The 15,235-nt window shown below is 39.9% G+C and overlaps 1 protein-coding gene across 1 annotated transcript; it reads right to left on the reverse strand.

Moving 5' to 3' along the window:
* Positions 1–3,677: 3,677 nt before the first annotated feature.
* Positions 3,678–9,965, reverse strand: prf1.3 (perforin 1.3). The gene is made up of 8 exons (XM_084570473.1): positions 9,703–9,965; positions 8,518–8,759; positions 8,392–8,433; positions 7,434–7,526; positions 7,203–7,339; positions 6,522–7,020; positions 5,230–5,600; positions 3,678–4,312 (listed from the first exon to the last, which is right to left on the reverse strand). Exons 2-8 carry the CDS (start codon positions 8,752–8,754, stop codon positions 4,048–4,050), a joined length of 1,644 nt encoding a protein of 547 aa, XP_084426599.1. The 5' UTR covers positions 8,755–8,759; positions 9,703–9,965; the 3' UTR covers positions 3,678–4,047.
* Between the last annotated feature and the right edge of the window lie 5,270 nt (positions 9,966–15,235).

Below are 15,235 nucleotides of genomic sequence, written 5' to 3' on the forward strand. Positions count from 1 at the left end.
TATTTGTTGCTCGACAGGGAAAACAAGCCTTTTGTGTTCAGACGTTTGAATTGATTTTCTCATTTCCACAAGTTGATACGCTTCTTTCATGACTTCATGGAATCTCTGTTAGATGCTTTGGTTACAAATTCTCAATGATTCAATTCCCCTTTTAATTAGAATGAGCCATTTCAGCGTATCGCAATGGGAAGCTCTGAAGCCACATCAGTCTATTTATCTGTGCTGGAGCTGAACCCAGAACAACAGGAGACCCCCAAAGATGTTCAGCAATAAAAGTTTGAACAAGACGTTTCTGAATGTTTGGTGAACTTGCTACTTTGAGCTGCTGTTCACAGGCCCGCCGGATAGCAAACAGCTGGTAAATCGAAGATGAAATGAACTAGATGTTTACTTTAGTACAATTTATTGACAGCTAAACCAGGTACAAACTCTTATTGTTTGAAAGATTGCTGCACCAAATACCACAGAGCTCTTTAAACAGTTATCCCATACAACATCATGAACAGCGCAATTGATTGTCTATGGATAAACAGCATAAAAATACAAAAATCAATGAACAAGTTACAGAAGCTTTGTATGCTGCTTTTAGGGCTTACTGGGCCACGTGGAATCAGGGTGGTACTGCTCTCCGAATAAGGACCCTGATGTTCGCAGAAGCTACACAGGGTCCAGACCAGCCCTTCATTAAACAAGAGCAACAGGCCACAGTGAGTATAACAAGTGTTTCACTCTCTCCAGGACATTTCCCTAAGCTGGCAGCCAGGCCACACACACACACACACACACACACACACACACACACACACACACACACACACACACACACACATAACTAAATGTAGAACAGGCTACAAAAGTGAGAATTTCATCCAGCGCCCCCGTACAGGCATCAGAGAACTTGTTTCATCAATAATTCACTTGTTCAGCTCTGTCATTGGAGGTTCAACAGGACAGTGGACAGAAATATTGTCAGTGTCTCCATTTAAGATGGAGATCATACTTCTCATTCATACTTTTATTTTGTTATTGCAGTAGATTCTTTCAGAAATGAAATAATAAGTAGATATATGTGCTCCTCATTCAGGTGTGGTCACCTCACTGTCATGGTACAGACTTTTGAATATGTTCTACGTTGATCTTTTGTTTTTGGTTCCTCTGTTGCAATCCTGTTTGGTTTCTTTGTTTCCTGCTTTTATTTTGTAAGCTTTTTGTCCTGTGTGTCTTGTTGTGCTTTACTTCCTGTTTGTCCAACTTGATTGTTTGATTGGTTTCCATTTTTGTGCTCCGCCCTCATTTGTTTCACTTTTGTCACCCATGTGTATATATAGTCCTGCCTTTCCCTTTGCCCTTTGTCAAGTCCTCTGTTATGTTTTTTTTCTGTGTGAAGTCTTCCCTTTCAGTTCTTCGTGTTCTCGTCTTGCCTTTGGATTTTGGATTACACCTGTTGTTGGGATTTTATCTGATTCACAGCTGCAGCACTTTTTGTTTTTTATTACTGTTTTTTTTATTAAAGTTATTTTGTTTCTTACTACTGCCTCCCTTTATGTCCTGCATTTGGCTCCTACCTCCCAATCTGAAGGTAACACTTATATTTCCAAGTCGCACGACTAGCCATGTCTCATTTTCTTCTGCTGGAGACCGAATGAACAAACTAATCTTCGTACACCCAAGTACACAAGTACGTACACCCAAAAGTGATACGGCAAATAAATAAATGACTGAAAATTGATCAAAAACAAATGTCAGTTTTGGCCAAAAAAGAGAATAAATAAATATGAAAATACAGAAAATAAAACTTTTAAAATGGGTATATCAACTGGGATGTTTAATGGAAGTAAATGTGTAAATAAAAAATAAACAAATGACCATAATAAATTAAAAGTAAATACTTTAGAATGTTAACACGTAATCTCTTTATCTCTTGTGTACCGAAAAAAATAAAAAATAAAAAAATTCATCAAGTCACACCCACTCTTCTTCTTCTTTCTCTTTGTGAATTGACCCTCTCAGGCCTCCATACCTCCAGATCAGGCTGTCCTTGTCTCTTGGTCACATCCTTATTCTGCATCAGTGAGTTGAAGGAATCAATCGGCCAATTGGAGCGAACAAGTAAAACCCCAACTTCAGCTGTGTTGATGTGAAATATTTAATTTATTTTAATATTTAAGACTTTTTAAGACTATCAAGTTACAACTTTTTAAATGTCCAGTTTATATCTCTGTAAACTGAACATCTCAGGGTTTTGTCTGTTGTCTTTTCATTGCTTTATGACTGTGTACAGGCTAAAAAAGACTCAATGTCAGCGAATCAGATGAGAGACAACGCTGCAATGTTTGAGTAAACAAAGTAGCCTACGCATTTTGTATCAATCTTTATTAAAAAGAAGCCAGTGAGCAGCCTTTGAGTTTCCAACCGACCAAACCCCATACAAATAAACTGAACTTTAAAAAGATAATTCTTACAAACATTTCAATACAATTCAGTTTAATTTATAGAGCATCAATAATAATCTGAATAGTCTCGAGATGCTTTGCGGAACCTGAAACGTGCAGAGCGGCACTAAGGCGACGGTGGCAAAAAAACTTTTGAGCAGAACCAAGCTCATTTGAGGGAAACCATTTGCTTGAAGCTGGCTATGTTGAGACAGAAAAAGAGAAGAGATGAAGGGTTGATCGATGTCTCCAAAGGGCTACAAGTAACCAGTGAGTTGAGTATACACTATTGTATATATAGTAATGTATGTTTGCATGTTACATGATCTGGATATTTGGATATTAAAAAATTCAAAGTATTTATATGGGATGCTGTACATTTTGAACTTCTGTTTTTTCTGAGCAGTCAGTTCTTGAGATACGTTTCTGCATCAGCAGTGAATAACTGTTTACTACAGCCTGTGTGTGTCACACTGTCAGCAGTGTGTGTTTGGACAGTTTATCGGTCAGGACTGCTGACAGCAGCTGGAATTTTCACTGTTTCATTCTAGCTGTCATTAACGTTTCAGCCTCCCATTTCACCTTTACTATGCGCTCCAGCGTGATGTTGTCACAGTCAGGTTTGAGGTGGAGTTCAATGCCTTCTGAGGTCTCGGTCAGGTTTTCGGTTCATTATCGTCTCACATCACTCATGTAAAAAGTGTATTTATAAGGTTTAATTGATCCAAAAGTTACTAAGGAAGAACAAGTTCCACAAAGATAAGCTTGAAGGCTCGAGATTCGAGTCCCTTGGCCGAATGGGGCCTTTCTGTGTGGAGTTGCATGTTCTTCCTTTGTCTGCATGGGTCCAAAGACATGCTGTGTTAGGTTAATTCGTGATTCTAAATAGGCCTAAAGTGTGAGTGTGAATGGTTGTCTGTCTCTCTGTGTTAGCCCTGCGATGGACTAATGACCTGTCCAGGGTGTACCCCTACAGAAAATGAATGAACGAATGTCTAAAACAAAGCAGCTGGACTTTTCTTGAAGACGTTTCACTGCTCACTTTAGGTTTTTGTTTGTGGTGGGGCACACCTGAAACTCAAACAAGCCCAAACCCCAAGAGGTTTGGACTGCAATAAGATGTTCATTTCTGCAGAGGGTTATGATGGGGAAGTTCCTTGATATTAATTCTTAATACATTATAGATTACAGAACTTTTGGTGGAAAAGCTTGAGGTGTTGTCAATTTACAGAGAAGGCGAATTTCCACCAGAGGAATCGGGGTCTGAATAGTTTTTCACTCCAAAGAAAGTCCCTGATTGCGAAAGTTGGTGTATTTTCTGTAGGTTTAAAACTCTGCAGCTGCAAAAAGGCCATTCTGCTTGTAGTTGACAATACCAGGAAGCAGAAGAACAAGGGATGTTACAACAACAAAGTTTTTTTCACAGGACACTTTCAGTGCGTAAGTCTGTACTTTGGAAAAGTTCATGACAGAAGTTCTTGGGAAATTCAAGTTTGGGATATGTGGAAAAAAAACAAGCAAACAGAAATATCTAGAACAGCAAATCTCAAACGGTGCAGATACCATGACAAGAAATTCAACAGAAGGAGCTCCTGTGGATGCGTTCAGCATTCTGTCACACACTCCCTGATCCCCAGTGGTCCTCCTTGTCTTCCACGTATCCCATCGTATCCTCATAGGTTGGCGAGGCGTAGTAATGCTCACACAGTGACCCCTGCAAGCTGGGGGCGCACACCGCAGAAGTCCGGACGTGCAGCCAGCCGTGTTTCAACTTGTACTTCTTATTGATGTTTTGACCCACTGTGGGGATGAGAACCGCGGTCCCCAGCCAGTCGTCGTTCCAGACGTTGTCCCGGTCCCAAACCTCAAATTTAATGGGTCTATTGGAGAAATGCATGAAAAGAGCTGAGGACACGTGTTTATCAAAATGTAGGATGATTGTCACAAATTTATCTTATCTGCTCTTTTTACTTCCTGAACATAGGGTGACCAGATCCCAATTCACCAGATGTGGGACAAAGACTACGTTTGCGTGGGACAATGTGGGACAATGTGGGATACCAATGCCAAAATAAACATTTCTATTCTGCCCCTTTGCTTATAACATCACTATGCTTTGCCATCTGGTTGATTCAGTAGCACATAACAGCCTGCAAATAAAAATGTAACTCCTTTTGAGCAACACGTTTTCTGTGAAACGGAAAAATGACTCCAGCAAACTTCACAGCAACCTTTACCAGACTCGCCTTGCACTGGTTTCACCCAGGGATAGATAGTTTCCCAGTCTTTATTATAGCTGCATTTCCTCTTCTTAGCCGTACGGGTTGTGCTTCCCTCCATGTCTCGCGCTGCATGGCGTTCTGATCTGATTTGCATTTTTTGTTGTTGGTGGGCGCGCCCTTAACCTGCGTCCGTGTCCCCGTTTGATTGACATGATCAAACAGCCCGCCCTGCCCCCTGATGACAGCCCTCACTGCTTTCTCCAAACAGCTATTTGATAAATGCCAGATTATAAAACACGCATTTCAAAACTGGAGTCTGACTGTCAATAACAATGCGGGACAACGTCTCAATTTGCGGGACGTGTGAAAAGTAATGAAAATGCGTGACTGTCCCGCACAAAGCGGGACATCTGGTCAACCCACCTGAACACCTTGTAGAGGAACCACCTTCACTGTAGTTCCTGAATGCCTTATGCTTATTTTAGTTTTTAGTTTGCTAACACCTCAGGCTCATGCTAACCTCAGGTCAAAGTAACTGTGATGACTTCAGATGTACTTAGAAGAATTGGACTCACGTTCTGTTTCGTAGGTTGACGGTTTCAAAGCGGATAAGGTAGTTCCACTGGGGGAAGTCATTGTTCCAGATCACCGGTGTAGCGTCTCTGTTACTCCCGTAGAAGACCTTAACGTATCCGTCTGTTTTGCTGAAATAGTCGTCCCACAACCCCTCGGCTCTGACAACTGTCACGTTCATGCGGGCTATGCCAGGTTCATCGGGGCAGCAGTTGGAGTCAACCATCCGGTGTCCTTGGCATTGGCATGCACAGTTTGGTTTCCTGTTGCCCATCTTGCAGCGGGCGGGGCAACTGAGTGGTTTGGCATTTCTGCGGATGTAGTCACTGATGGCTTCTCTCAGGCTGGACCTCAGAATGGGATTGTCTGTCACCTACAGAACAGAAGCAAATACTGCCCTTTCTGTCTGCACACCATTTATCTTTCTGAAGATGAGTATTCATTCCGGTTCAATTGGTAAATTCACGACTAGATACTACTAAAGCCTACACGCTGATCTAATTTAACACTTAGCAACTGAAGGACTGAAGGAATGAAAACTAAGTATATGTCCACAGTGGTTGCAGATTTACCATCAAAGGTTTCAGCAGCAGATTTTCCCTGGTGTAGCCAACTAGCTAATTAACCCAACAGGGGGTCTAGACTATGAATTTTATGGTCCTGCATACCTTTATGAATGGTACCATGCTAACAGTCTAGGGCTAACAAGTCCTAGGACATAGTATCATTTTAAGAAACTCAAGCTAAACCTAACAAGTCCCAGGACATGATTTCATTCTGGGACACTCAAGCTAAAGCTAACAAGCCCCAGGACAAGATACAGTATAATCCTTACAAACTCGGGTTAAAGCCAACAAGCTAACAATTCCCAGGATATGATATCATTCTAAGACACTTGGGCTAAAGCTAACAAGTTCTAGGACCTGATATCATGCTAACAGTCTCCGGCTAAACCTAACAAGCCCCAGAACATGATATGCTAACAGACGCAGGCTGAAGCTAACAAGTCCTATGACATGATATCATGCTAAGAGACTCAGGCTAAAACTAGCATGTGTCAGGTCTTGGTAATAATAGGTGACAAATTTTTAACAGACTGAGACTAAAGCTAACAAATCCCAGGTCATATTACCATGTAAACAGACTGGGGCTTAAGGTCATGACACTGAGCAAACATAACATAATTAGCTGTTTCGCTCAAAAATATCTCTGTTATATTATGATGGGTCATAGCAGATGACATAAAACTGTGAATAATAATTTTTTCAAGTCAATTTGCCCTATTGTTTCTCACCAGCATGTGCAGGGGGCTGATCTGGTAGGACACCACACCTGGGAGCATCTTCAGGGAAGTGAGCCACTTCATGTATGCTGCAACTCCGTTGGGTCTGAAGAGGATGTCTTCCAAACCTGCGTCTCCTCCATGAACCTCGGTGTGCCGGTCAGAGAAGGCCTGGCTGAAGGTGGAGCCAGCTTTAAGACTCTTGCTCTTTTTGCGACAGAACTTGGTGGCAGTATTGGAAGTGATGCCTGCCATGGTGAAAGTGGCCTCTACAGAAAGACAGGTACTGACTGTGTGGGCAGACAGCTTGCTCATAGCAGCCTCACAGGTCCGGATAGCTGTGATGGAGTGCACTCTGCCCCCGAGCTGAACTCTGCGGATGAAGTGGGTCCCATACACGGAGATGAACTGTAGGTAAGCCGAAGTGTTCTTATGGTGGTAGGTGGAGGGAAGGTTCTTGAGAGAAACTTCAAACTCATGGCTTAGTTGAGGACGGGAGTGAAGACGAAAGCTGAAGTAGCAAACAGTATTTGAATAAAGTGTCAGATATGTTAAACGGCTGAGTTTCTAACTGTGATGGATGCTAAAGTTAACAGGTCACAGGTTGCAATATTATACTGAGAGACAGATGCTATAGTATGGAGGGAGGAACATTTTGTAGGACGTCATAATGAAGACTGCACTCAAACTCACGTGTAGTATTTGCATTTGACTTCATGGGTGGTGTAGGAGAACTTGTCTTTTTTGCTGTGACTCTCTGCAAACTTTGATGATGTGGAGTGCGATCCTCCGGTGGCAAACCCAAAGAGGCTCCTAAATTTGAGTCCCACCTGGGTCATATCACAACAGGTACAACAAACAACGACTACAAGCAATAAATCACAGAGTAGTGTGTGAAGTGTTGGCGTCACTGAAGCCTCCTACCTTCCAGCTGGTTCCCAGAGAAGAACTCGTATCTTGCATCACTGACTGACTGGACTCGAAGACCTTACTGGTCAGACTGCGGTGGCAGTGCACCTAAGGCCAGAGGAGCATGATGTGTAATACTGTTGACCTAAATATGGTCACATGATTTACAAAGTTTTACCAGTTCACAACTCTATTCAAGGAAGCAAAGTGTCGAACCCAGAGGCGTATATACTGTTTCAATGTGATAAAGATCTCTAATGTAGTTAGCAAATGGGCTAATTTCAGGCCTTTTGGGAAAGCTGTTCTGATGTGTTCTGTTTTTCACTCATTGTTAAAGACCAAGAGGACCATAAAGACACAAGACCAAGAAGACAGTATGTTGGGTTACCAAGGTCGCATTCTCAACAATCCTATTGGTCAACATCACAGAAGAAGTCATATGAGGTAAGGTACAGCTTGTTTTTTTGTAATGACACATCCAAGACAGATCACTGGTTCTTGTCAACTGATCTTAATGAATCTTTCTAATGAAAAGTTGCCTATACAGCTTGTATTTCCTCATCATCATTGCCTCAGTGTCAAGAGGGTGGCACTAGTCCAAGTGTGTCTGTTCACATTTGGAGGTCGCAGGCTTCAGTATAGCCAAAACTCAGATGGCAGTGCACATTTCTGACATGTATTGGCTTCATTTTTGTCTTTGTTTTCAGTCTACCGAGACAAAACCACCAACTATGGAACTTTCACAGACATGACTGGACAGCCTATACTAGATAGTGGTAGATTAAGACTGAGAATTAATAAGCATTGGTTCTGGAGTTCTTGTCATGTCAGTGTCAGCGATCTGGATTTAGGTTTTAAAAATAAAACCAGAACCAGGAGTAAGGACTTATGTGCTTGTCAATATAAAAATAAAAAGCAGGCAAGTTACTGGATTTTAAAATAATACTAATCAATGGATTTTGTTTTTACTGACCTTGATCCTCCAGTCGAGCACTGACACTGGCAGTTTCTGGGTCTGTTAGAGGAATAAATAGTTTTTGTCAGTGTGTTGAAACAAGACTGAGTGAACTATCAGATGGAAGTGTAGGTGACGAGGCACCTTGTTGAGGAGGTGGTTGTGGCACACAGTGCAGTTCCCTTTGACCCCTCCCACCATGTAATCCCTGACGTTGATCACGCTGGCTCCACTGGTCTTCATTGTAACCACGTTGAAACCCTCACCGACCAGATTGTGACCTGGTACGAACTCAACTTTCTGACACTCAGTGAAGGAGCTTGTCTGACAACCGAGGCAGCGAGGAAGGAGGAGGAGGAGGAGAAGGACGTAGGAGAGCATTGCAGCTGAGAGGAAGGAGGTGAAGAATAAAGTCAAACTGGACACTTTGTCTGCATTTAATCTGAATTTAAACACAGACCAAACTGAAAAATGTGATTTATGTATTAGGTGATATACGTAAGGGCACTGACTACAAGTTAATGTCATTCGCATTCTTCATTTGATTAACCGTTTAAAACATATCAGATAAAGGTGATAAATGGAAACTTTCAAAACTATGAACTATAAACTACAGAACTATGAACTAATATGGCTTTTTCTTCGCAATACCTCATTCTGAAGTTTACATTTCAATAAATAATTTGAACTGACCTTCATTTCTTTTATTTTTACTCTTTTAATCATTAATACTTTTTCAATATTAACAACTTTTTTTTCTTGAGTTGAAGCAGAACACATGCTACAATCGGCTGTAAAAATGAGATGAATAAAGAAAATGTAACTCAAACATTTAAAATACTGTATAAAAATGAATTATTAATTAAGACATTTCAGCCAGTATTATTCTTTAATGCCTTGTGTATTAATTTCATTTGTTTATTCTTTTCAAGATATTTGAGGTGCAAATTTGAAATTTTCACTTTTTTAATTTAATTTAATTTATTTAAACAAATGTTATGTTATTGTCTGAGGTTTAATCCAACAAATATGAAGCTGTGACATGATAAATTTTCCTAGGCACAAAATTTACTTTTTTAATTCAGTCAGTTGTTATTCTAATAAAACTATAACTAATGCATATTGCTTCCCTTATTAGATATTTATTTATTATATATTATAAATAAATAAGAAAAATTAGAGCATGTACTGTATGTTGAATAATTTTTTTTATTTTTTTGGAAAGTCAGATATTTGAGATTAGTTTAGATTATACGAGGTTTTTTTTTCTTTTTATTCACTGTTTAAATAGATTATAAAAAAGTTTAAACTGAAATTTCATCAACTTACTTTTTTGTTGGCTCTTTCACCCTGAAGCTTCAGAGATGATTAATAAATCTTCTGCTTTAGGTCTGGACATTAATCAAACAATTCATTAATAAATAATTTTACAGTTCTGTGATGTGCAACTTTGACGCTATTGTGTGTAGTTTGTGACTAAAGTAGAGTTGATGTGAAGAGACTCACCTGTTGACGGGGACGGAGGTTTTCAGTGAACTGAGTCTAGATCAGAAATGTCTGTTGAGTGACGAGAAGCTCTGTGGAGGATGTTAAAAACACTTTGTCAGAGTGTGACCACACCTTTAAACAGAGAAAATGCGGCACAGCATTTTCATTAAACACAAACTTATTAACAACTGCATTTACAGGAAACTTGACCACTGTGTCCACCATCCAAAGACATGCTCATTAGGTTCATTGGTGATTCCAAATTGGCCATAGGTGTGAATGTGAGTGTGAATGGTTGTCTTTCTCTCTGTGTTAGCCCTGCAATAGACTGGCAACCTGTCCAGGGTGTATCCTGCCTTTCACCTGAAGACAGCTGAGATAGGCTCCAGCAGACCCCGCGACCCTTCACAGGAATAAATGGTTACAGAAGATGAATGATTGAATATTTGTAGTTTCAGTTTGGAACAAAAATTTTGAATTCAGTCGTTAACACAACTACAAAGGGAAAGTCATAAAAATGTATGTATTTAATATTTTTATTATTCTTTTCCCCATTCTCAGAAGAAGTTCTGTCAGTAAACCTTTCTTGGCATGTGATCACTGCAGAAAAAGGGGGTGCGTGTGTGTTGGAAGTTGTGTGTAAACCTCCTCCTGTCTCAGCAGAAAAGTTGCAGTTGAAGTCAAATTGTTATGAAACCACAGCGAACGGCTTCCTGTAGAAGTGACGGCTGAACAAAGTGTCGTTCAACAAATGCTGAAAAACAATAAAAAAAAACTATTTATATATTTTAAAAACATATAAATATTTTACTTCATTTCATAAATGTCATTTCAATTCACTTCAGTTCACACGTGCCACTTGGACTAAAGTGAAGTGAAGTGACACGTATGAACTAATTTTTGCTGCCCGTTGGTGTTTACTGATGTTGTGAGTTTTTGCAGTCTGTATTCAGTTGTTCTTTGAGTTTGAGTATTTGCAGTGCACCTGTTGTCACATGGATAAAATTTGCTTGTGTTTTGTCTATTTGCATGTATTTTCTCAAATTGCAGTGCGATAAGCTGTCTCACCCACTGTATTTCGTCCCCTTAATATATTTACTCTTTAATAATTTTTTTTTTCTTTTACCTTGTCCTAGTTGGTATCTAACTTGTATTTTTTTCTTCATCTTGCCCTGCTGCTGTGACACCCTCATTTTCCCACAGGGATCAGTAAAGTCTGAGTCTTATCTAAACATAAACAACAACAACACTGCAGCTATTACTATTGTTATTTTTATTATTATTACTGATGTTTCACTGTTTGTTTTCTGCACTGATATAGAATATTGTGTGTTTTTTCCCTCTCTGAGTGCTGCGCTGCTGCCCGTGCAGGCCCTGTAGTGACTCTTCAGCATCCTGCTGCTGCTGATCAAGCACAATTCAGAGAGACGAAACACAAATGACAACAAATCCAGCATTGCTCTGGATAGTCTATCCCAATGTTTCTTATTTTTCTCTCCTTCTTTACATCCTTTGGTCAGGCTCTCATGTTCTCTTCATTGTCGTCAAACGTCATTGAATTTAATTACTAAAGAATACTTTTAAAACTTTTTAAATGTAATCTCTCTGCTGTACTGCCTGTTGCAGCAGTGAAGGATTAAGTTGAAAATAAAATATCAAATACCATACACTGTAGGAAAAATAACAATAAACAAATCAATAAAACATTAAGTGAAATGGGAAAGATATGTAAAATATTCTATAAATACACGTGAAATAAAGATAAATATGCTGAAATGTCAGAATATATATATATACATATATATATATGTGTATATATATATATATATATATATATATGAATTAAAATTGTTGCATAGATAATTCCTAAACATGAAATGATCATTACAAATAAAGTAAATTCTTTTTGAGTTAATTTTATAGAATATTGAACAATCAGCAGAGAGATGAATGTGTCACAACGTTTTATGTAAATTAATAAATCTAATGATTCAGAATCTGATCTGTGTACTGAGAGTCAACGAATAAATAATCAAAAAAGTTTTATTAGCAAATTAAGACCTAATTACCCGCACCAGCATTACCTGCACATAATGTCATGAATTGATATGGAAACTACAACAACAATGCAAATGCTAAACACAAGATACTACATGTATCTTCTCTGTTGTCTCTTCCTCCCCCTGCTGGTCGCCGGCCAAATTGCAACTGATGGAGAGCTTCACCTTGGGTGGAAGGTTGAAGGGCAGCTGTGTGTGGGGGTGTGCGTGCATGCGTCTCTGTGTGTGTCTGTGTATCTTTATGAGGACCCTCCGTCAGAGGGTCGGATGTCTACTCAGACCTGAACCATAAATCAGCATATGAACCCGTAAACCTATTCAGGTCTGTCCACAAATAGTGAAATATTTTTGTTGTTGTTATTAAGTTTGAACTGCATCTGGTTCACAGTGAACATGTTAAATAAATTAGTTTCTTTCATGAAACCAGATCGATAATCACTCATCTGTGTCTTCACAATCTTTTCTCAAAGCACCAACTCTCTTTAGGAAAAACTCCCCAATAAAAACTTTAACGAGGCAGCAGAGCTCAACCCCCCACCTCCAACTCGCTCTGCTTTATGGAGACAGTTTGACTTCTCGTCTTTCTTGTCTTCAAACTTGAAACTTTCCAAATATGTTTTTAATGGGAGGAAACGAGTCTTGTTCTCTGAAATGTGTTTTACTAAAACTAACTGAAAGAATGAATAAGACACATACATGTACATACACTTATAATTTAACTATTTTATTTTATTTTATTTGTTGGGATTGAAGACAGCTATAGACCGATGTTTAAAAAGCCAGTAAAAACTGCTGAAAACTGCCTCTGTGACTGTAACGGAGAACAGAGAAAAGTTAGACTTCCTGCTTCAGCTCATCAATAATTCAAACATCCTTTAGAAAACAAAACCGTTTTCTGTTTTTGGTTGTGATGAAAATTTAATTTCCTCTACGAGTATCAGCAGACGTCCAGCTGCGACAGATGTTCGTCATCTGTTAACGTTCATGTCTGTGCAGACGACAGGTACAGACATGCTTGCTTAGCTTGCGAACGCTGGTGGAGGGAAAATTGAACCCTGAGGCCTTCAGTGATGCAGCGCTCTGCTGTAAGATGAAACAATCAAACTGTAATGAATCAATGGTTTCAGAGTGTGTAGCTTCAGATATAAAATCAGCAGTCAGAAATTCAAGTTAAATTCAGTGAAAGCAGAAAAATCTAGTTTTTAGATTTTACAGATTTCTGCTCCAAGTCTTTTTGTCTCTGATGCATTCACAGGCCTTAGATGTGTCAGCAGGAAGTACCAGACTGTATAGAGCCAGACTGTGGACGCTGCACTTTCAGCATGTATTCAGGTCCCTGAATGAAGTAAAAGCACTAAAAGTAAAAACTTAACTTGAATGGTTGAAGCCTTGTTTGACAGCAGTGTTAAAAAGAGCACATACTCAGGTATGAATCTTCTTCCCTGGCCCCTCTGACCTGTGGTGTTCCCCAAGGCTCCACTCTGGGTTCCTTGTTATTCTCTATTTACAGGTTTTTATTAGGCCACAGTGTGTTTACAAACACATCTGTGACCCATTTAAAACTGTGGGGGAGAAATCTACAGCAGATAATTTCCTTAAATGTCCAGCTAAATGAAATAAACCTCAAACCTAAGACAGAGTCACTCATGTTTTCATCCTTCCTCCAGTTAAAAAACATTTCAGAGATCCTCTCTGACCTTTTACTGTGTTGTAATTCTCTGCTTTCAGGGTGTGAAGCCCCCCAAACTATTTCACACGCAGTGCAAAATAGTTTTACAGAAAAGATCATAGTGATTCTGTAAATTAAAATGATCAACACTCATCCATCCACATTTCTAGATTCCCTTCAGGACTGTTTTCTTCCTGGATATTTTCTGAGCGGATCTCTTAAAAACAAGCGTTCCTAAAAACAGGCTGGTATCCAAGGCAGACACAATAAAACCTCTGTAGCAGCAGCCTATAGGTTCAGTAAATACAGGCCCATACGGGCACACATGCCTCATAAAACCAAGCTGGGCCCCTCGGCTGCAGGAAGAAGGGCGACTGCCTCACTCACAGCAGCCAAAACCTCCAGGCATAACACCACCGCTCAAGGTCAGCCCGTCTTTGTTTGAGGAAGACGAAGCTTTGAGTGATCCCTGAGGGTAAACATGGAGAAACCCCCAGAAACATCCTGAAAGAAGATCAAGAAAACAGGAAATAAAGAAACAGCTGAAAAGTCTAAAACAGAAAGAGAGGTGGCGTGGTGGTTGGCACTGATGCCTCACAGCAAGAAGGTTCGAATCATCGGCTGACTTGGGCCTTTCTGTGTGGAGTTTGCATGTTCTCCCTGTGTCTGTGTGGGTTCTCTCCAGGTACTCCGGCTTCCTCCCACCGACCAAAGACATGCTTGTTAGGTTCATTGGTGATTCTAAATTGGCCGTAGGTGTGAATGTGAGTGTGAATGGTTGACTGTCTCTCTGTGTTAGCCCTGCAATAGACTGGCGACCTGTCCAGGGTGTACACCGCCTCTCGCCCAATGACAGCTGGGATAGCCCCCCCTCAACCCCCGAGGCCCTTCACAGGACAAGCGGTTACAGAAAATGAAGATGAATTATCTATAAATTTTCTCGGTCATTTAACTTCTGTATCTCTTCTTGATAATCTGATGGTTTTAAATGTGTAATTTGCTTTTATTAATCCCAGACTGTTAAGTTAAAACTAAAATTTAATATGTCAACATCTTAAATCAAGAGTCAGATTTTGACTAAAGAAGCAACATTTTTGAAAGTTATGTTTTCGAAGAGAAAAAATGCAATAAAAGAAAGTAATAATATTTGTACTGACTTACAGACCCTTGATTTGGGTTTTATGTCCCACATTTTCATTGTGATCTTTATTTATATTTACGTTTTTTCTTTTCTTATCAACAGCCTTCTATTACATATGGTCATTATATGTCAACATACCATAAACAGAAACATGTGCGGGGTTTTTTCAGCCCTGCATGTTTAATCTTTTAAAACTTTTATGTTCACACAGGAAGTGAAAAGTGTCAGTTTGATCCTCCACTCGTTGCAAACTTGAGATCGGTTGTCAGTTGAGATTAGAGTGATTAATTCATGTCACGAAGATGAACTGGAGGCACCACTCATGTGTTTTTAAATTCGCAGTCAGGGTCGGTGCCATTTAACAGAAATGGGCAGGAAATGATGAAACCACTTCCCCGCTGCAGGAGCACGAACTGAATCGACAGCATTTACAGCGGACACGTCTTCCAGCTTCCAGCCGTCGCCGGAGCTCTAGGGCGCCGCTCGGCTCCATGCTGCCTGCCG

The sequence above is a fragment of the Chelon labrosus genome (assembly GCF_963514085.1).
Source record: "Chelon labrosus genome assembly, chromosome: 21".
NCBI lineage: Eukaryota > Metazoa > Chordata > Actinopteri > Mugiliformes > Mugilidae > Chelon > Chelon labrosus.